This window comes from Gallinula chloropus (assembly GCF_964237585.1).
Source record: "Gallinula chloropus genome assembly, chromosome: 3".
Lineage (NCBI taxonomy): Eukaryota > Metazoa > Chordata > Aves > Gruiformes > Rallidae > Gallinula > Gallinula chloropus.
The window spans coordinates 73,297,173-73,318,009 of record NC_140087.1 but is presented as its reverse complement, the minus strand read 5'-3'; the positions used below and the strand labels follow the sequence as shown (position 1 = coordinate 73,318,009).

The window sequence follows — 20,837 nt, the reverse complement described above, 5'->3', positions numbered from 1 at the left end:
GCAGTTAAGGGAGCTGGCCTGCACATCTGGCTGATGTGAGCCAGGGTGATTGTTGCTGAAAGTGCATCTGGAAGCCAGTCTGCAGAAGAATGCTCCTGTGGCCTGACTGGAGTGGGGCTTTGCTACAAGCTGGAGAAGCCCTGCAATGTTGGGCTTGTTTTCCAAACCAAGAAACCCAAGACTTGCACAAAGCCTTCTCCCAAATCCTGTTCCCATGTGATTAATTCCTTGTTTGGTAGCAAGCAGCTTTGGGATTACTCATATCCTTGCATCAGCTGTGGTGTCTCAAGAGATTGGTAACCGAGGCTCTTTTGGGTACAACGTGAAAGGGACAATTTCCTTTTCCCCTTCGTCCCCTGACCAGAGCTCTTTTAGCTTGGTGAGGTGCCTAGGAGCTGGGCACTGGAGGTGTGAGAGGAGCACGGATCTTCCGTGGGGCTGTGGAGGTGGAGCACTGCAGCGTGCTTTTGGCTCTGCTGGCGCTTGTAGCCCTGGCAAACGCACCCAGGAGGCAGGGGGCTGCCGTGCTGCAGCACACGCCACCGCCAGCCAGCTTGCCTGTTGCGTTCCCCTGCGTGGCTGTAGGTGAGCGAGCGAGCTGTGGAGGCAGCAGGGATCCGGGGCTGTGCAGCAGCTGAAGGCCTTGTGGTTGAGGCTGCATTCCCAAGCGATGTTGTTAGGCAAGGAGACAATGATTTTTTGGATTGCTTCAAGATGTAGGCGACTGGGCCTGGCAGGCGGGGCGGGAGACATGCTGCCTGGTCTCCCCAGCTTGAACAGTCACTCTGCAGCCATGATGGGCTACTGGAGTGTCCCCGGGTGAGTGAGCATGTGGGACTGGCACAGACACGCTAAGCGACAGATGGAAAACCTGGCTCGACACCTGGCTGGTAAGGCAGCCCCTTGCCCTTGCAGCCTGAAGGGCTTTGGGCTTGTTGGCATGCCAAGGGCTCAGCAGGCAACACCCTTGGTGTTCAAAGGCTTCTTTGCACAGTTCAGAAGGTGGGCTGGGTGCTTTCACTGCCTGATCTCGCCTGTCTGCGCCGTGGCCATAGACCTTCTCATTGGCTGCACCTCTAAATAGAGCCTTAGAGATAGCTGATCCCCCAAGGGTGAGTCCTGACACCCCCACGCATTTTCTGATTGTCTCCATGATTGCAAAGCCCAGCCCTCCGTGAGGGTCTGTAGTCATGAGGCTTGTTACCTGTTGCTCAGCTATCTCTGTGGCACAGCACGGGAGGACAGTGTCCGGCCTCAGAGGTGAGCACTGGGACACAAGGCAGTTTGCTGCCACCTCCATCCCCAAGAGCCCTACAGTGTCTCTGTGCTGGGGATGTACCAAACCTGGTGCTGCCCGGGTGAGGATGGTGATGTGGGATCCCTCAACATTTCAGGCTCAATTTCCTGGTAGAAGCCCCCAGTTCTGCCCTGGCTCCCTCAGGTCCTTATTACTCTTCTGGTGCATTTTCTTACAGCTCTGGCTGATAAAAACAACAATGCTGATGATGTCTTTCAGTTTTCTAGCTCTGGAGAGCAGCCACAAACCAAAGCCGTTCCCAGGCTGTGCTGCAGTCTGCTGCCAAATTGCTGCAGTCGTGCTGTGGCAGCAATGGAGAGGGTTGGCTACCATGGGGCTGGGTCTCCTTTGCTGTAAATGTGGAGAGCCCTTCGCGCCCTGGCAAGCTCATAGGATTGCAAACTCGCTCTGCAGAGCTTCAAGAAGCAGTCACTAACTTCATAATGTTGTTCACGAAGTCTGTGATGAGGCTCTGCTGGTTTTTTGGGGGTTTTTTTTTGTGACCCTGAAACGCTCAGCATGTGCTCAGCCCACTGTGGCCTTTGGAGGATGCTGCAACGGCCAAGCCCTGGGGACATCCCAAACTCAAAAGGTGAATTGAGCTAACACTTGATAGACATTCAGGCTGGCAGTGCAGGGTGAGAGCATGAATGGTTTTCCTGGGAACCTGCTATTTGCCTCCTTAAATGGATGACATTTTGAGCGGGGGGTATACCTCCGTGTGAAGTACGTGTTCCTGCGTTTAGGTCTTTGCCATAAGTAGGTTCTTAGAGCCAGGATGTGATCTGAGGCTGTTCTCTCCATTGCTGTGTGTGCTGCTGGTGCCTGTCCCCTCCTGTGGTGTGGGGGAATGATACCCATGGGACCTGTAGGTACCAGTGTGACTTCACTAAGGGCAATGAAGCTGGTGAAGGGTTTGGAGCACAAGTCCTGTGAGGAGCGGCTGAGGAAGCCGAGGCTTTTTAGCCTTAAGAAAGGGAGGCAGCAGGGAGACCTTACTGCTCTCTACAGCTACCTGCAAGGAGAGTGTAGAGAGGGGGTGGTTGGTCTCTTCTCTCAGGTAACGAACAATAGGATGAGAGGAAATGGCTTGAAATTGCACCAGGACAGATTCAGGTTAGGTATCAGCAAGAATTTCTTTACTGAAAGGGTTGTCAAGCATTGGGACAGGCTACCCAGGGAGGTGGTAGAGTCACCATTCCTGGAGGTATTTAAAAGGCATGTAGATGTTGTGCTTGAGGGCATGATCTAGAGGTGGGTTAGGCTGTGGTTGGACTCAATGATCTTAAGGGTCTCTTCCAACCCAGGTGATTCTGTGATTCTGTTGCCTCAACAGGAGGGGGTTACATTTCAATTGAACATCCTTTGGGTAAAACACCACTGGTCTTTTCAGATGTATTTACCTAATCTGGCTGAAGCTTTCCTGAAAAGCTTTCTGTAGCCACAGTTAAAATGGTTTTAGGCCAGAAACATGTGTTGAGGTTTCTTTTTCTCTCAAGCCAGGAGTGGCTTGTGTCAGAGACATACGCAGAGAGTGGGTGTCTGCCAGCACACACATTTGGGATTGCTGCTCGGTGTTGGCTTTGCAGGACTGTGGCAAGTTAACAGGGCAGAGCTCTGCACTGGCTTGGGCTTGCTGAGCTGGCTTCCCACAAAATTGGTGTCGCTGGGTATTTTGGGGGGTGGGTCTCGCTGAAGGAAGGGAAAGAGTAATTTTGCTTCTTTCAGCAGCTCGTAGCAATGTGGCCCAGCCCAGATTAGCTCATGAAACTGCAGCAGAAACACGTGAAGGCAGCCGGTTGGACTGAGTAGGGGTCTCCTTTGCTCTCCATCAAGTGCAGCAAGAGCTCTCACCAGCCAGCTTGGGCAGTTCTGCAGCCTCCAGTGACTGAGCCATGCATGATCATGGCTCTGGCACACACCTCTGCTGAGAGCTCCTCCAGCTGGGTGCGTGGGACAAGCAGAGGTATTTTGCTCTTCATTCAGTACAAGTGGGGATGTCTGTTGACTTTACAGAGGTTTTACCCAAACTCTGGCATCCCATGACAGTAAACCTTCTGCTTGGACAACTTGCTGAGCCTCTGTCCCAAAAGCCCTGGTGAGGTGGAGGGGATGGGTGAGCTCTGGTGACCTCAGCCATTTCCTGCACCGGTGCTGTACAGCTTTTCTGGGCAACTGCAGCACCTCTCATCTCTGAGCACTGGACCCTGCTGCTCTGGGTTTAGAGTACTGTTTAAAGCTGTGTCCAGCCCTGGGGTTCTGATGTCTTCCCAAAATATCTAAACCACATCTAGCTGCCACCAGTCTTTCCTTGTAGCCCAAATCTCATATTAATTTTGGACAATGGTTTCCAAGCACGTGCAGCCAGTGCATCCCTTGCACCTTGGATGCTATTGTCAAAACAAAGCACAAGCCTATGGCTGGTTATTTATCCCAGTTTGCGTTGGCACTTGTGCTCATGAGGCATTCATCACAGGGATCTCGCTGAGTTCAACTGGTTGTGTCCCTTTCCCCAGGATGGAAGATAAGGTCATAAAGAGTTTCTCCTGTGTCACTGGGGAGCTGGATCCCAGTGCTTCCTGATACTTTGTAAAATCCCTGCTTCTTGTGTGGAGCTTGTGCCAAGCTTTTGTGACATCCCCTGTCCACAGAGCCATGTTGTCCTGCCTGTACTGAAAATTAGAATTGAACCCACAGTCTCATCTTGCAAAGGCTGCAGGCAGGAAAGACCTCTGGACTCTGGATGGCTGTGCCCTCCATCCCAGTGTCTTAGGGAAGAGGCTTCTATGATTTTTGCAATGGGAGGACTTTGTTGTCTCTGTCTGGACTATGTGAAAAAGGGTGTTTGCAGAAGTGCTCCTGCTCCTGGCTGACACATACTTTGATCTGCGAGACTGGACCCTCGTCCTGGGGAGCAGCAGTGCTGGTTGAGCACCTGTGTCTATGCCTCACCGTTGCTGTGAGCAGGAGAGTTCAGGCTGAACGTGCTGGGAATGTATCAAGCCCACCACACGGGCACTGGGGTGCCCAGGAGTGATTGCAGGCAGGAGAGGCTTTGGTGGTGCTCGCACTGTGTGGTGGGTGCCAAAGCCTTGCCAGCATGGAAAGGGCTCTTGAGGTTTTCTGGAACGCAGTGATCCAGATGTCCCCTTCAAAACCTCCCCTTCAGAATGGGATCCCTTGCCTTAGCTCTGGGTGGCTGAGATGTCCTGTCAAATTGTGTGCCTTTAGCAGGCCTCTCTGCAAACACGGGGCAGGAGGATGTGGCTGAAGCTTCAGAGAGGAACTGATCTTCAGCTGGGCTTGAATCCTGTTGACCTAACTTGTCCAGCCAATCAGTTTTTGAAGTCGTTTTCCTTGCAGTGGTGAGAGCAGACTGTTTTGACCACTTTCTTGCTCACCTTCTTGGGCAGATGCTTCTAAGATGCTTGAAATCTGCATGGCTTGGCCTGTTTTCCTGCAGAGCATGATGCTGAGAACAGATTCCAACAGCAGTTGACATGTACTGAATTGCCATTTGTCTGCTTGCTTTCTTGCAGCCAGCTGGTAACCAGAGCAGAACACCTGCATGGCTGGCTGGGGGCCAGATTTAGGGATCCACTAGCGTGGTCCCTCAGCAGCCCCTCGGGCAGTACCTGGCTGCTCTGTCCCCAGGACCCTGAGCTCTCCGATGGGGGTTAGCACGTGGAGGAGGATTCTTGGGCTTTTCCACCACCACAGAGAGATGCTTCCCGTCCTCCAGAGCCACCCCATGGTCCCTGTCAGATCCTGGGGTCAACCACTGCAATGTTTTTATTTCTGCTCTTACAAACGGGCTGACTCCCCAGCTTGGGGTGTCACTGCTGTGTCCTCTCGAGCCATGCTTCATCAGCCTCTCACTTTATTGCCATGGGCAGTCTGCTTTTCCAGAACAGTCTTTTTCTGGGTAATTTCTGAGGATGGTGGAGGTGAGACACAGATGTGCTCCTGAGGAGACAATCTTTGAGGAAAGCTTGGAAACAGTCTACGGCCGTTTCTGATCCACTGCAGTCTTGATGCGTGGCTGGGACTTGGGATGTGTTCCAAAAAACAGGGCAAGAGGAGCCTAAAGAAACATCTGAACTGCCCAGGAAGCTGCTTGCTCTCCAGTGTTTTGGTGACTGACTTCTTGGCTTATACACTGTGAGACACCTCTCTGTTCAGGCTGGAAGTGTGGCACTCTGCAGGGAGGTCACAGGAGCTCCCACTTAATGCCCCAGGGAGCAGAGTGCTTCCCTTGGCTGCTCAGGCAGCCCTGTCCGAGTGATTGCTGGAGAGACAACCTCAAAGTGGCTGTGCTGGAATCTGATTGTTTTTGCAGATGTGCTTTGGGGTATATTTCTCCTAACAGGGCAGTTTTGGCTGTCTGGAGACCCTTGAGAACATCCCACGCTTCTTACCTGCTCCCTTCTCCCCATCTCCATGCCCTAAACCTACTCTCCTTCTTCTTGCAGCGGTGGGGACTCGGGCAGTGATCCTTTTCAGCAAGGAACCGTACTCCCAGGACGCCCTGCATGGCCGCAGCGCCATCCTCCGCTGCGAGGTGGAGGAGCCAGCGCATGTGGAGTTTGAGTGGCTTCAGAATGGGCTCCCCGTCCAGGACACCGAGCAGCGCTTCAAGGAAGGCAGCAACCTCCAGTTTGCTGCTGTGGATCGGCACCGGGATGCCGGGGACTTCCAGTGTGTAGCCAGGAACTTGCTCACTGGGGAGGAGGCCCGCACAGCCAATGCCTCTTTCAATATCAAGTGTGAGTGTGGGGCGAAGGCGGCCAGGCACACGCTGCAGCCTACTGCAGACAGGGCAGAGCGCTCCCTTGGCAAGGCCTGAGGCTGGAAACAGCTTTGCCAGGCTGCCTGCTAATGCACGTGGTCAGACAGGGATCCTATGGCATGAGCTTTGCAAATAGAATTCCTCTCCAGTTACCATGCCCTTCGTGGCCTCCAGACCGCTTGTGTCTTCTGATGTTCCGAAGGCCGTCGGAGACGCTTTCTCCTGCTGCCTGCCCCATCTGTATATATGGAATGGGGATATTACTGGACCAAGTGTGTCCTTAGCATTGCAGGTCCTTTCACAGCCCCCCACCCCGTCACCCAAGTCCCTCAGAGAACAGCTATATGGAGGAAAGTGGGACAGTTGCAGGGTGGGTGTCCCGTTACTCCGTGCTGGCTTGATGGCTTCTGTGTCTCTAAGCATGGTTGTGCCCTTGCTGCCTGCTCTGGTTATTACTGAGTCAGCACCCACCATGGCTCTGTAGGTTGAGGGGGCCAGCTGTATTGACATTCTTTGATCCCACAGGGATTGAGACGGGCAGTGTGGTGCTGAAGCAGCCAGCCAGCGTAGCTGAGATCCAGCCCTCCTCCACAGTGGTGCTGCGGTGTCACATCGACGGCCACCCGCGGTAAGGGTTGCCTCTCCCGAGGAGCAGACCCCGTGCACCTTCGCTGCGTGCTCTTCCCCTCTCTCTCTCTCTCTCTCTCTGTCTCTCTCTCCTTTCTCCTGTGAGGATTCAGTAGAGTCTAGGGAAGGCGAAAGGCAGGATTGAGCCTGTGGCTGAGCACCGGGGAAGAAGGCAAACGGCTTCCTCAGAGCCACGTGGCGAGGAGCACAGTAAGGACGGGCTGTCACAGTCCGGTCGCTGAGCTGCTTGGTGTGCTGCGGTCACTCTCCGTTGCTTTCCAGTCGTGTCCCGTCCACCTGGCTGCATGTCTCATGGCTTTGTGTCTGTGTCGGGGCTAGCAGTGGGGACGGAGAGCCAGGGAAATGGGCCATCTCTGGGCTATCTCCTCCGCACACTGGGGAGCCCTGCTGGTGCCCTGCACCCAGTCACCCTCTTGCCCCTGTCTTGCAGCCCGACGTGGCAGTGGTTTCGGGATGGTACCCCCCTCCCCGACAGTCGCAGCACCTATTCTGTCAGCAACAAGGAGCGAACGCTGACCCTGCAGAGCGCCAGCCCTGACGATAATGGTATCTACTACTGCTGTGCCCGCAGTGCTGTTGGCTTTGTCTGCAGCCAGAACAACTTCACGCTGAATATCATCGGTGAGTTGTGTCCACTGCTCTGGCTGTCTAACTACAGTCATGGTGACATGTCTGCCTCCTTCAGGCTCACAGTGTGCTCACAGGGCACACCCAGCTCTTTTTTGAGTTTGCTCCAGAGCACTGGTGAAGGGACATTATGTGCTGCTCTGCTCTTCTCACCCTCCTCTCTGCCATTGCAGACGAGAGCTTTCCGCAGGCCGTGATCGTCCCACAGGACCTCATCGTGACCAAGAACGAAGAGGCCATGTTTGACTGCCAGTTTGTAGCTGTGCCCCCTCCCACGCAGGAGTGGCTCTTCGAAGACAGCCCCATCACCAACAGATCCAAGTAATAGGGACCCCGGTGATATGGGCAGGGCTGGGAGGAGAGGGGCCACTGTGTGCCAGGCACAGCAGAAAGAGGTCAAGCCCTGGCTGTGCTCGAGGGCAAGCATTTACCATCAGGCTGGCCATTGGGATTGGTATTTCAACTTAGCTGGCTTGGGTTTAGCAGGGCCCTGGTACTTCTGCATGACCTTTATTTGAGTAGGACTCAGGAAGCAGTTTGTCCTTGACTGAATCTGTGGGACTGTCAGTCCTAGATGCTCATGCATTATGATTCCCCAGAGTTGGGGATGTCTTCCCAGCCCCCCACATCCGCATGTGATGATTTTGTGGAGCCAAGGACAGCTTAAGCCCCAGGCACCCACTTAGGGCAATTCCTAGAGTCAGGGACATATCCCAGTATCAGATGCCCACAGGTGGTAATTCCCTGACTCAGGGACACCTTCCAGCCCCCAACATCTGCACAGCAGTCACTGGGCCCATTGGTTGTCTTGCATCTCTGGATACCAGTGCATGGTGATCCCCAGAGCCAGGAACTGTTTCTGAGCACCAGGCACCTATGCATGGGGCAATCCCCTGAGCTGAGAACATATCCCAGGCCAGTGATCTTGAGGCCCCGGGGTTTGTCTCAGCCAGACTCTGCAAGGCAAGATGTGCTATCTGGGTGCCAGACACAGTGTCCTGGCAGCTCCTGGGCGCCACCTTGTGCCCCTACCCCCTTTCCTGGCTGTGCCAGCTTTCAGAGCTTGCACAGTTTGATGATGCAGCTTTTGGTGGGGGCCAGCTCTTCTCCAAGAAAGAGACATCTGTTAGTTCATTTTCTCCATGAAGCATGTTCCCAACGTCTCCTTGTTTATACGTGCTGCTCCCACCCCTCCCTGCACTGGGAAGCTTTGACTGATCCCAAAGTCTCCCTCTTGGTTCCACGGGCTCATGTAGGACATCACGGGGCTGTGGCTCTGGCCCATGTCCTGCAGAGATGCCCACTGAGCCCTGCCTCTCCCCACCTGCCCAGGACCACCGTGTTCGCCAACGGCTCCCTGCTGATCACCCAGGTGAGGGCTCGCAGCACCGGTGTCTATAAGTGCATTGGCCGTGGGCAGAGGGGGAAAGCTCTTGTGCTGAAGGCAACTCTGCGGCTAGCAGGTGAGGTCCTGGGGCTGGTGGCAGGGCGGGCAGTGGGTCCCAGAGCTGCAGTGTCGCTCTGGAGCTGTGATGGGTCAGTACATGGGCAACTGCTTGGTTTGTCTGTGAAATGGCTCATCCTCGCTGCCTGGATGGGGCAGCAAACATTACTTGTGTACTTTCTCCCCTGGCTGGTGGTTCCCCTGGGGATGATGGTCCTGGTGGGTTGGCTGCATGTTCCTGCCCTGTTTGAACCCTGCTTTTCCATTGCTTCTCTCAGAGATCGAAGAAATGGCACCCTTCTTCCCGAAGGTGTTGACGGCAAACCAGGGGCACCGGGTTGCCTGTACTGCCCCACGAGGCATACCCACACCCCAGGTCTGGTGGGAGAGGAACCAGGAACGAGTTCCCACTACTGGCAGGGTGCACCAAGAAGGAGAGCAGCTTGTTTTCACCACTATTACCGAGATGGACGCGGGGACCTACACATGCCATGCTGCCAACAAAGCTGGAGAGAAGAAACAGGAGCTGAGCATCACTGTGGCTAGTAGGCAGCTTTTGGAGAAGGGCTGGGAGCGGGGAAAGGGGCTGGATAGGGGGTTGGGGTGAGCCGGGGTGGCATGGCGCATCACCTCACTGACAGAGAAGCATGTCTCTCATGGCTGGGCTGCAGGGCCCCATGGCTGCTACATGCTGCCTGTCTGGTCTGCGCTGGTGCCAGCCAGAGGGGTGGTAAGCGGCACTTTGTAACCCCTGTGTAACTCTGTGCCCAGCGGTACCCAAGTGGGTGGAGATGCCCAAGGACAGCCAGCTGGAGGAGAGCAAGCCGGGATACTTACACTGTCTCAGCAAGGCCTCCCTGAAACCCACTGTCACCTGGTACCGCAACGGTGTCTCCATCTCTGAGGTGAGGTGATGGGGTGAGCCCCTGACACTCATGGGTGCTTCTGCTGGGCACCTGTTCATCTCCTTCCTCTACTGCTGTTGTTTCTCACTTTGCTGCCAGGCCCAGTATCCCTATTGCCTCCACTTTGGCCATGTTCCATCCTACCATCCTACTGGTGTATGGGTGCACAACTGGCTGTCACTTGCCACCTGGCTGGCAGCCAGCCCTATCCTTTTTTGGTGCAGTGACAAGAGAGATGCCCCTCAGAGAGATGTCACTGCAGTTTTTGTCAGTTCTCCATGTGGGCCTCAGCAAGGCTTTGTCTATCTGAGGCGTGGTGTGGGCACAGGGAGCATCAGGAGTGCCACATGCAAGGTCTGAGCCCAGAGCTGGTGACAATGTCATTTCTGCCCCGTTCCTTCCCTCTGGGCAGGACTCACGGTTTGAGATCTCGGAGAACGGGACCCTGCGCATCAACAACGTGGAGGTGTACGATGGGACCATGTACAAGTGCGTGAGCAGCACTCCAGCAGGCAGCATCGAGGGATACGCACGGGTGCATGTGCTAGGTAGGCTGTCAAACATGCCACATCCTCTCCTTGGGGTGGGGGGGGAGCTCTTTTGCTTGGTGGGGTGCAGGCATGACACCCCTGCGGCTGGGGGAACCCTAACTACACGTCTGTCTCTTGCAGAGAAGCTGAAGTTCACCCCGCCACCGCAGCCGCTGCAGTGCATGGAGTTTGATAAGGAGGTTACAGTGTCCTGCTCAGCCACTGGCCGGGAAAAACCCACCATCCAGTGGACTAAAACAGGTCAGGGGGGCGAGGAGGGGACTTGAATTCTGTCTGTTTCTGACTTGGGCCCCCAGGAACTTTGCGTTGGCCCACCTCCGACATGGGTGAGGCAGTGGAACTGTGGGTGGCTGGGAAGCCACCATGTGCCTCACGCATGACTGCTGCATCCATCCCTTTTCTTGTCCCCTGCAGATGGGAGCAGCCTGCCATCCCATGTCAGCCACAACGCTGGCATCTTGTCCTTCCACAAAGTGAGCAGGAGTGACTCGGGGAACTACACGTGCATTGCCTCCAACAGCCCGCAGGGCGAGATCCGGGCCACCGTGCAGCTCGTCGTAGCAGGTGAGGGCTGTGTGACAGGCAGGTTTCCTGCTGTGCTGGCCTTGTCTGGGTGACAACCAACTGGCAGTGTCCCTGCGGAGCTCTGACTCGTGGCACTTGAGTGTCTGGTTTGTCAGCGCTCTGCGTAGAGCCCGAGAGGGCATGTGCCACCATGCTGGTGTTGGCCCTGCTCCTTCGTGGGAGCCCAGCACCATTCCCAGGAGCTGCCAGCATTCATGTTGATCTCTCTGCCTTTAGTTTACGTCACCTTCAAGCTAGAGCCAGAGCCCACGACGGTGTATCAGGGGCACACGGCCATGTTCCAGTGCCAGGCAGAGGGGGACCCTGTGCCACACATCCAGTGGAAAGGGAAGGACAAGATTTTGGATCCCGGAAAGCTCCTACCCAGGTACACAGCCCTCATTCCAAACTGACATGTGGGGCAGCCTGGCTGTCCCCGTGTCTGCCCAATGTGGGTGGCAGCGGTGTGGTCTTGTGTTCCCAGCTTGGGGACACACGGTCAGTTGTCTCATGTCCCAGGACCTGAACTCTCCTGGCTCCAGGGTTACTCCTTCTGCCACAGCCTCCCAAGCTGCAGTTGAGCTGCAGCCATTTGTTCTTGAGCATTGTACAGCCTGAAATACAGAATGATTGCAGCGGGGACATGGGGCTGAGGTGGCCTTGGGGAGTGGGGCTGCAGGTGCCTCCGCCCCTCCGGTTCTTGCAAAGGGCTCTGTGTGATTGACAGGATTCAGATCATGCCCAATGGCTCCCTGGTGATTTACGACGTCACCACCGAGGACTCTGGAAAATACACCTGTATCGCCGGCAACAGCTGCAACATCAAGCACCGCGAGGCCTTCCTATACGTTGTGGGTAAGGGAGGTGCCCGGTGTCAGGACATGGCCTCCTGCTATCCCCAGCAGCTCTAGGCCCTGCTTCTGGCCCCGCTGCTGGGCGCTGCGTGTCAGGTCAGGGCTGCCAGGGAATCAGGGCAGCATCCCTTGTCAGGATGCAGCGCTGGGGGCTGCACCCAGCCTTCTGTGGCTGGACAGAGTGGCCACAGGAGTGGGGGTAGGGGGCTTTTCTCGTTCCTCCAGCACGTTCTTGAGCAGGATTTGGGAAATACCCCAAACCCCTCATGGGTTCTGTACTCTCTGCCTCACAGACAAGCCGGCAGCAGAAGAGGATGAGGGACCTGCCAGCCACACACCCTACAAGATGATCCAGACCATTGGGCTTTCCGTGGGGGCAGCTGTTGCCTACATTATTATCGTCCTGGGGCTGATGTTCTACTGTAAGAAGCGGAGAAAGGCTAAGAGGCTGAAGAAACACCCAGAGGGCGAGGAGCCTGAAATGGAGTGTCTGAATGGTGAGGCCAGCACGCTGGGGCATGAGGGCTTCACTGTCAGCCCTTTACCCCTCAGCTCCAAGGTCTGAGGGACACAAAGCTCCCAGGCAACAGGGGGCTCCTCCTTACCCTTGGAGTCTCTTGCTCTTGATTTTGGCTACAGCCAGAGTCAGAGACCTGCTTCCAGGTGAGAAATAGGCAATTTAGTGTGAAACCTGCCTCCCAGCCCTACGTTGTGCCCATCTCTGCAGCTGCAACTCTTGAGTTGTGTATCACTCCTGCTTTCCAGCAGCCCTACACAGCATCCCACATGCCCTCTGCCAAGGGGAGGGGAGTGTCCTTATTGCAGTGTAATGAAATTGTAGTGTTCTGCCGGCCTGTTCAAATCACAGTTCACCAGCTCCTGGTGCTGGAGGGAAGACTTTTCACTGAACAGCCCTGACCTCTGCTGTGAACTCACCCTGTTACCTCTGAAACCCATACGAGCTTTGAGCATCTACAGCATCCTCCAACAAGGACTTCTGGAGCATAACAGGTTATCTAAAAACTCTCTCTCTGCTTTTCAAGCTTGTCGCCTCTCAGCTCTGCACAGGAACAAGCAGCTCTTCTGTATGATTGTCCCTGTGGGTGCCTTTTTCTGGTTGCGCTGGTGCCTTTCTGAGGTGGGGAGCCCCAGACAGGACGTTGTGCATCCAGCTTTGCAGAGTGACAAGTCAGTGCTGTGTCCTCTTCCCAGCCATGCCACTGCTTCCAGTTCCCTGTCCACAGAGCTCACGCTGGAGAGAAGGCAGGCAGCTCAGGGCTGAGCCCACCGCTGTGGGTGGGATATGGGGGTTTCTCTCCTCAGGCCTGTACCTTTGCTGCTAGCCAAGTCCGTGGCTTTGGCAAAGAGCTGCCAGCAGTGCCCCTTCCACGCTGGCAGCATGTTGTCCTGCCCTGGTTCCTAGCTTCTGTGTGTCCACTGGGGGATATTCCCTCCTGTCCTGTGGCAACTGAACTGCTTTTTAACAGCTCTTTCCGTAAGACCCAGCGAGAACCCTGAAAATAGACTAAACTGGGCATGGGCTACATGACTCCTTCAGTGAACCCAGATCTCTGGGGCATTGTTTTCGTCTTCAAAAGCTGCTTTGGCTCTTTTTCCTGACATCATGGTTGTCATTGCATCACTGATAACCAGTGAGGACCTGTAAGCGATGGGGTACACTTAAAATTTCTGCCCTTAAAATTCCCTGTGTTTTCCCACACACCTTGATAAATGCAGGTTTGGTGCTTCCCCCTCCCAGTTCTCCAGCACGCAGCCATGTCCTGACCATGTGGGGATTGCTGTGAGCAAAATGACACCGTTGGTTTTGTCTCCTGTTTTGACACTTGTTTTGGTATTTTTGGACAGAGACAAACCTCCAGAAGAGAAGTTTGGCTGTGGGGAGCCTTGTGGGAGCAGGAATGTAGGAGCATCTCTGTAGCTTTGTGCTCTGTGGCTGTCGCCACTGTGAGCTATTCCCTTGCAGGCAGCCCACCTGTGCCAACAGGCTCTGCCAACATCCTCTTCCTAGGAAAGGATTTGTTTTAACCTTTCTTTAGGTGATCTCAGGGGTTTTTTTGGCCTACCTTTATTACCTTTTGATTCTGCCATAATTTGCCTCTTCTTATCCCTTTCATTTGGAAGCAGTTTAGCTGTCAGGTGCATCATCGCTGCTACAAGCAGACCCAGACTCCCAGCTGTCTGCACTCCCTTTTTGGTACTTCTGTAGTACTTTGGTACTTGCCCCTGTACTCAGCATTGGTGAGGCCGCACCTTGAGTGCTATGTCCAGTTCTGGGCTCCTCACTACAAGAAGGACATCGAGGTCCTTGAGCAAGTCCAGAGAAGGGCAACCAGGCTGGTGAAGGGGCTGGAGGGCAAATCGTATGAGGAGCGGCTGAGGGAGCTGGGGATGTTTAGTCTGGAGAAGAGGAGGCTGAGGGGAGACCTTATCACCACCTACAACTACCTGAAGGGAGGTTGTAGAGAGGTGGGCGATGGTCTCTTCAGCCAGGTGACAGGCAATAGGAAGAGGGGGAATGGCCTCAAGCTGTACCCCAGGGCAGGTACAGGTTAGACATTACGGAAAAGATTCTTCACTGAAAGAGTTGTCAGGACGTGGAGCAGGCTGCCCAGGGAGGGGGTTGAGTCACCTTCCCTGGTTGTGTTTAAAAGACGGGTAGATGAGGTACTTGGAGATACACTTTAATAGAGGACAGGTATGGTTGGACTTGATGATCTTAAAGGTCTTTTCCAACCTAGTGATTCTGTGATGGCCTCTCTGGTGAAGTGGTTTGTGTTCGCTGTCAGTTCCAGCGGAGTCAACCCCTTTGCCATGATCTTCAAAGATAACGGCTCTTTTCCTCCTTTCAATGCTGTCCTCCTTTAGCTGGGTGACCTATAGTATCTCAGCACCTACCTGATGACAGAGACTCCCTGGCTGTCCACCAGCTGATTTTTCCAGTGTCCTCAGGATCCAGACAGATTTGACTTTCCTGTGGATTTGCAGTAAATCCTTCCTATGGATCCATGCGCTTCTAACAAGTCAGTCACCTTCCAAGGTCACGTCCTTGGTGGGCCACATCCTCTGTAAGAAGGGTGCCTGCTCTCAGTGTCCCTCTCTGACTCTGCTGCTTTTTTTGGATGAACACAGGCGTAGCATTTGGGGAGGCTGACGGCTCTGAGGACTGAGGGGAGCATTTGATTTCTGCGTTGGCACGTGCCGATTTCTCTCGGGCAGCGTGGCTTGCGCGTCTCTCTCCAGGAGACGCTCGGGTGTCGCAGGCAGGTGGGCAAAACAGGCAGCTCCTCTGCACTTGGTTCGCCACTGGATACACCAGAGAAACTTCCTGTTCATTTTTCTGGGCCCCTTTGACTGTCTTGTCAAAGCTGTGTGAAATGTGGGGCTGTCTGTCCTCAGAAGTGTCTGTCATTGCTGCCTGCTGGTGCTGTCTCTCAGTGGCAGCGCGCTCGCTCTGCGGCCTTCAGTCTTTTCTTGGCACGGTGGCAGCGGTCGTCCTGTATTAGCCTCTTGGCTCCAAGCTGGTAGTCTTGAGACGCTATCAGTCATGAGTGCAGACAGCACAGGACCAAATGGTTTTGCTAATAATTAGCATAAAACCAGGGAGAGTGTTAAGTAGCTCACAGCTTTGATTTATGGGGTAGGTGGTGTTTTTTTTCACTGTGGTCTTCTGCAAATGTTACTCCGGCATGTGAGAGATAACAGCCGTCAGTAGCTGCAGCTCTTAAGTTAACATCTCAGTCTTCTCAGCTCCAAGCCCACCTATGACAAAGCCATGGTCCCTAGCCTCGTGACCAGACCTGCTCAGGATGTGCTGGTGGGCTGGTACCTCCCTTGTGTGCATGCACTGTGAGCATGCGTGTACACAGGGTGCTGTGCAATACCTGTTGATGGAAATGATGAGCAGTGGGTCTCCTGTTGGGAATTATAGAATCATAGAATGTTCTGGGTTGGAAAGGACCCCAAGGATCAGAGAGTTCCAACCCCCCTGCCACAGACAGGGCCACCAACCTCCAGGTCTGGATCTACACAAGGTTCCCCAGGGCCCCATCCAACCTGACCTTGAACACCTCCAGGGATGGGGCATCCACCACCTCTCTGGGCAGCCTGTTCCAGCACCTCACCACTCTCTCTGTAAAAAACTTCCCCCTAATCCAAACCTTCCCTCCTTCAGCTTTAATCCATTCCCCCCTGTCCTGCCATTGTCTACCCTTCTAAAAAGTTGATTCCCCTCCTGTTCTTCAGGCTGAACAAGCCCAGTTCCTTCAGGCTCTCTTTGTAGGGGAGGTGCTCCAGCCTTCAGATCATCCTTGTGGCCTCCTCTGAACCCTCTCCAACAGTTCCACATCTTTCTTGTATTGGGGGCCCCTTGTCTGGACACAGGACTCCAGGTGGGGCCTCACAAGGACAGAGTAGAGAGGGACAATCAGCTCCCTGTCCTTGCTGGCCACCCCTCTCCTGATGGAGCCCAGGATACCACTGGCCTTGCGAGCTGCAAGAGCGCACTGCTGGCTCATGTTAACTTTCTCATCCACCACAATCCCCAAGTCCTCAGCAGGGCTACTCTCAAGGAGATCTTCTCAAGTTCTACCTCATCTTGATTCAAGTCTTAGTTTTGTGATTAAATCCTTTTGAGTGGCCAGGTGTTCTCTTAATGCTTGCTCCTGGTCTTCATGCAGGGTGATGCTGCACACGTGTTAGCCACCTTAGCTCAGTGCTGTGCCCCACTTCACATTCAAACTCTTGCCTTCAGCATAAGCAAAGTACTGCTTCCTAGTGCCAAGCACTAAATACATTTCAAAACAAGGCTTTCTGTCTACACAGCTTCTCCCCTACAAGCTGCCCATGAAGTGCAGCGTTCTCTGCTTTCTTAAGGCAGTAACGTTTCGTCCTGTTTGCTGGCTTCTGTGTTTGTGCCAGGGAAATTTCTAGTGTTCCTGAGCAGAAGGCTGGCCTGGCCAGGACAGTGTTCCCTAGCACTGCTTTAGCCCAGGCAGTAGAAGAAACTCCATGCTGATCTGGTCTGAGGCACTCAGGATCACCAAGGACACGAGCATTGCTGGGTTGCAGAGAAGGGAGCAGGAGCTGGGGGGATGTCAGGCTGCAGCAGCTGGTGCCAGGTAGACTTGAGAGTCTCTTGGGCATCAAGACCCTGTGGTTACAGTGAGCAGGGGTCCCCCTCTGCTCTCTCTCCACCTCACACATACAGTCTCCCACTGCTGTTCGCAGAGTTTTGTCAATGGCAGTTCGGATGTAGCCACCCCTTTGGGATGACTGAGTGGCATGGGATGGACAAGGCCAGATGGGGCTGGTTGACTCTGGGACCAAAGCCATTGCTCAGCATCTGATTTCAAGGGTTTGCTGCACGGCTGGCGGAGATGGGGCTGGATGTGAGCCCAGAGGGAAGGACTGTGTGAGGCCCTTCTATTTCCGGGGTCTAGACACCAAGCTGGGGCGCCTGGCCCCAGTTGTGAATGCTCAGAGTGTCAGGCACAGCGAGGGCCGGTCCCCAGCACGACATTCTCTGCACAGCCTGGCAGGATGCTAACACCACTGGTGCCTCCCTTGCAGGTGGTGCTTTGCTGCAGAACGGGCAGATGACAGCAGAGATCCAGGAAGAAGTGGCCTTGACCAACCTGGGCAGCAGCTCTGGGGCCAGCAAGCGGCATAGTGCTTCTGACAAGATGCACTTTCCACGTTCCAACCTGCAGACAATCACAACCCTGGGTATGCTGGGCCTAATCCTGCTCCATCAGGAAACCTGTGGCTGAAACCCCAGCATATCCTAGCCAGAAGAGTGGGTGTGCTGGGATACAGCCACTGGGCTGTCAGATACATGTGCTGTCCTATCTTCCATGTGCTGTTCTACTCTTCCAGGCAGGGGGGAGTTTGGTGAAGTGTTCCTGGCCAAGGCAAAAGGTGCAGAGGATGGTGAGGGTGAAGCTCTGGTCCTGGTGAAGAGCCTTCAGACAAGGGATGAGCAGCTGCAGCTGGATTTCCGGCGAGAGGCAGAGATGTTTGGCAAGCTGAACCACGCCAATGTGGTGCGGCTTTTGGGGCTGTGCCGTGAGGCAGAGCCACACTACATGGTCCTGGAGTATGTGGATTTGGTAAGGGCTCTGCCAGCAGTGCAGGGTGGACAATGGGCATGGGGCCTGCACGTGTGGCATGGTCCTCGCTGGCCGCACAAGGGTGAGCAAGGTGTAGGGAGACTAGGCTGAGCTTACAACTGTTTCCAAGATGTGGAGGATTCCCGAGGGGAATGGAGGTCTCCTGCAAGACCTGAAGGTGATTTTTGTCCTATTCCACATCCTCCCGATGTCTGGTTTATGTCCAGGACTCACCTGAGTAAGTTGACCTGTGGGACTCCGTGCTTCAGAATGTCTGTGAATGCTAAGGGCTGCTATGGGAACTCCAGTTCATGGGAAAGAAATCAACTGGGGCATGATAAACCTCAGGCCTGCTTGCTCTGATCTTAGCCAGTTGAGGCCCACAAGTGAGATAGTGGCTTGCTCTACAGGGTAGAGACCAGGAGGACAGGTGGGGAGTATAGCCCAGGAGATAAGGATCTGTGGTGCTCCTAGAGGTCCTGCCAGTGGCACTGCAGGGACCAGCGTGACTGGCAGGAGAGAGAGGTGCTGCCTCTGAGTTGTTCTCTGTCTCACAGGGGGACCTGAAGCAGTTCTTGAGGATCTCCAAGAGCAAAGATGAGTCGCTGAAGCCACAGCCTCTCACCACCAAGCATAAGGTGATAGTGCAGTTTTGGAAGTGCTGTAGTGCTGGGGACCCTGAGGAGGGCAGCCAGTGCTGACATCTCTCTGGGATCAGGTGTCTGTCTGCACACAGGTGGCCCTGGGCATGGAGCATCTCTCCAACGGCAGGTTCGTGCACCGGGACTTGGCAGCCAGGAACTGTCTGGTCAGTGCCCAGCGCCAGGTCAAGGTCTCATCCCTGAGCCTCAGCAAGGACGTATACAACAGGTCGGCTGGGGGCCGGGCTGGGGAACGGGAAGGGGATGGGATGGCTCTGGTCTCATTGCCTGCCTGTCCCACCTGCAGCGAGTACTACCACTTCCGCCAGGCCTGGATCCCGCTGCGCTGGATGCCTCCGGAAGCTGTGCTGGAGGATGAGTTCTCCACTAAGTCAGACGTCTGGTCCTTTGGTGTGCTCATGTGGGAGGTCTTCACGCACGGGGAGATGCCCTACACCTCACTGGCAGATGATGAGGTCCTAGCAGGTACGTGGAGCGCCTTGTGCTGTCCCTTTTCCTGTGGTGGAGAGGTCCGGCAGGGGCTGTGTGATGTATCCCCCTCTTGACACGGTGCTGGTCTGGTGGGAAAGCTGTGCCAGCCTGTGTGGGGAGGGATGCTGCCCTCTGCACCCTGCAGAGAGCATCACACCTCTTCCCAATGGCCCTTTGGACTTTGCTTTCTCACCAGGTCTACAGTCAGGAAAGACGAAGCTCCCACACCCCGAGGGCTGCCCTTCCCGCCTCGACAAGCTGATGCAGCGCTGCTGGGCCCCCAGCCCAAAGGATCGACCCTCTTTCAGCGAGCTTGCCGCCGCCCTTGGGGACAGCCCAGCTGACAGCAAAGCCTGAGCATCCCAGCTTTTGCTGGGGAAGGACGCAGCGGGGTGGACTGGGGTTTGTAGGTGCCCGGGGAGCCCCCGGCACTCCTGCGGCCCCTTGCTGAGCCCAACCTCAATGCGCCAGTGAGCAGCTTGGCACCAGCAGCTGCTGGACTCAAAGCACAAGCCAGTGTACCCCAGCCCCCACCCCACTCCTCCCCAGGTCCTAAAAGACAGCCCTTGCTGCCTCTTGCTCTCTGCCTACCCAGCCCGGTGCCTGCTCAGCGGGCTGCTGGCGTGGATGGAGCATCACTCCATGCGGCAAGAGTTGGGCTCCAGCACCAGGCTCTCTTGTCTCCACTTGCCATGTGCATATCTGCTGGCCTGGCCCAGCCTCTCTCTCCCTCTCTGTCCGTCTGTGCTAGGCATGCCTGCATCCCCTGCGCACCACAGGTACAGGCCAGCCAGCAGGAACACAAAGTGCCTGGCATATGAAGGAGCTCACTACCTTTCCCAACTTCCCTCGTGCCTATTTTTTTTTTTTTACGACTCTGGGCAGTGCCCCCTCTCTCCCTCTTCCTCTTCCAGAGCGCTGACTCCTCCCTACCATAGTATTTCTGTTACTGGAATGCAGCCTAGAATGGATTAGTTTGTTTGCTTGAGCCAGAGGGTACCGCAGCCAAGAAGGGTTGGGTTTTGTTGGGTTTTTATGTGCTGCTCACAATAAAGAAGGCTTTTTTTTTTTGTTTTGGTTTGGTTTGTTTTTCTGGTCTTTGTAAAACATTGCTGTCAGATGTCTGCTTGGCTGTTTTCTTCCACATGGTTCCTGGGAAACATTGGGGGCTTGTTCCTTCAGCATCTGTCTTTTCACATCTAACCCTTTTGCCCCCTTTTCTGCTGGGTCGGGGAGATACCATTTCATGCCCTGAGGGAGCACTTTGCCTCAGCACTTAATCTATCTTGGAGCAGTCCTGGGTTGCTCTCCCAAGAGTTTCACGTGTTTCGAGAGGAAAATGTCCCTCTTGGGCTCCCCAGAAGCAAGCACTTATGGGCATGTTGACAGCCCTCCCCCCCCCTTCAGGTGTCCAGGCTTTGGTAGCAACTTTTATCCTTTGTAATTGGGTTTGTGCACCCAGTCCTGTGGCCTGGGCAGCTCTGCAGCCAGCTGCAGAGTGGTGGTGGTGGTTTCACTCAGGAGGTCTCGGTTGCTGCTGCTGCTTACAGGACTGAGGAGCTGGCAGGGCCAAACCTGATTGGGATTATTGGAGGACTTCTGCTGTCATGTGGATCCCTGTGCAAGCCACCCTGGGCAAGGGCAGGGTCCTGGCGGCAGGGAGGATGAGCAGATGATGCACAAGAACCTCCAGTCTCCAGTCTGTGAACTTGAGCCAAGCCCTCCCAGGGTAGGGGCCTGGGAGGCAGAATGGGACCCTGGGTTTGACCAAGCTGCAGGCCAGGGGGTTTTCCTGCTGCACAGCTCACCCTTGGGGGGTTACAGAGAAAGAGCTGAGCTCTTGGAGGCCTACTGGGACTGAGCTTGAAGTGATGGACAACAAGCTTCACATGGGAAA

The 20,837-nt window shown here is 54.9% G+C and overlaps 1 protein-coding gene across 1 annotated transcript in view; it reads left to right on the top strand.

Annotated features, from left to right (window-relative positions):
* Positions 1-19,992, top strand: part of PTK7 (protein tyrosine kinase 7 (inactive)) — a gene marked incomplete at its 5' end in the record, with an annotated part of 41,863 nt that extends 21,871 nt beyond the window's left edge. Inside the window, 19 exons of the mRNA XM_084261110.1 lie at positions 5,770-6,063; positions 6,612-6,714; positions 7,165-7,355; positions 7,535-7,682; positions 8,694-8,824; positions 9,084-9,350; positions 9,577-9,710; positions 10,123-10,258; positions 10,382-10,501; positions 10,676-10,825; positions 11,063-11,213; positions 11,553-11,680; positions 11,973-12,176; positions 17,269-17,424; positions 17,575-17,807; positions 18,365-18,445; positions 18,526-18,677; positions 18,756-18,934; positions 19,137-19,992. Coding sequence (XP_084117236.1) covers positions 5,770-6,063; positions 6,612-6,714; positions 7,165-7,355; positions 7,535-7,682; positions 8,694-8,824; positions 9,084-9,350; positions 9,577-9,710; positions 10,123-10,258; positions 10,382-10,501; positions 10,676-10,825; positions 11,063-11,213; positions 11,553-11,680; positions 11,973-12,176; positions 17,269-17,424; positions 17,575-17,807; positions 18,365-18,445; positions 18,526-18,677; positions 18,756-18,934; positions 19,137-19,297 — 3,119 coding nt within the window. The 3' untranslated portion in view covers positions 19,298-19,992. The remainder of the gene's footprint in view (positions 1-5,769; positions 6,064-6,611; positions 6,715-7,164; positions 7,356-7,534; positions 7,683-8,693; positions 8,825-9,083; positions 9,351-9,576; positions 9,711-10,122; positions 10,259-10,381; positions 10,502-10,675; positions 10,826-11,062; positions 11,214-11,552; positions 11,681-11,972; positions 12,177-17,268; positions 17,425-17,574; positions 17,808-18,364; positions 18,446-18,525; positions 18,678-18,755; positions 18,935-19,136) is intronic.
* Positions 19,993-20,837: the final 845 nt, after the last annotated feature.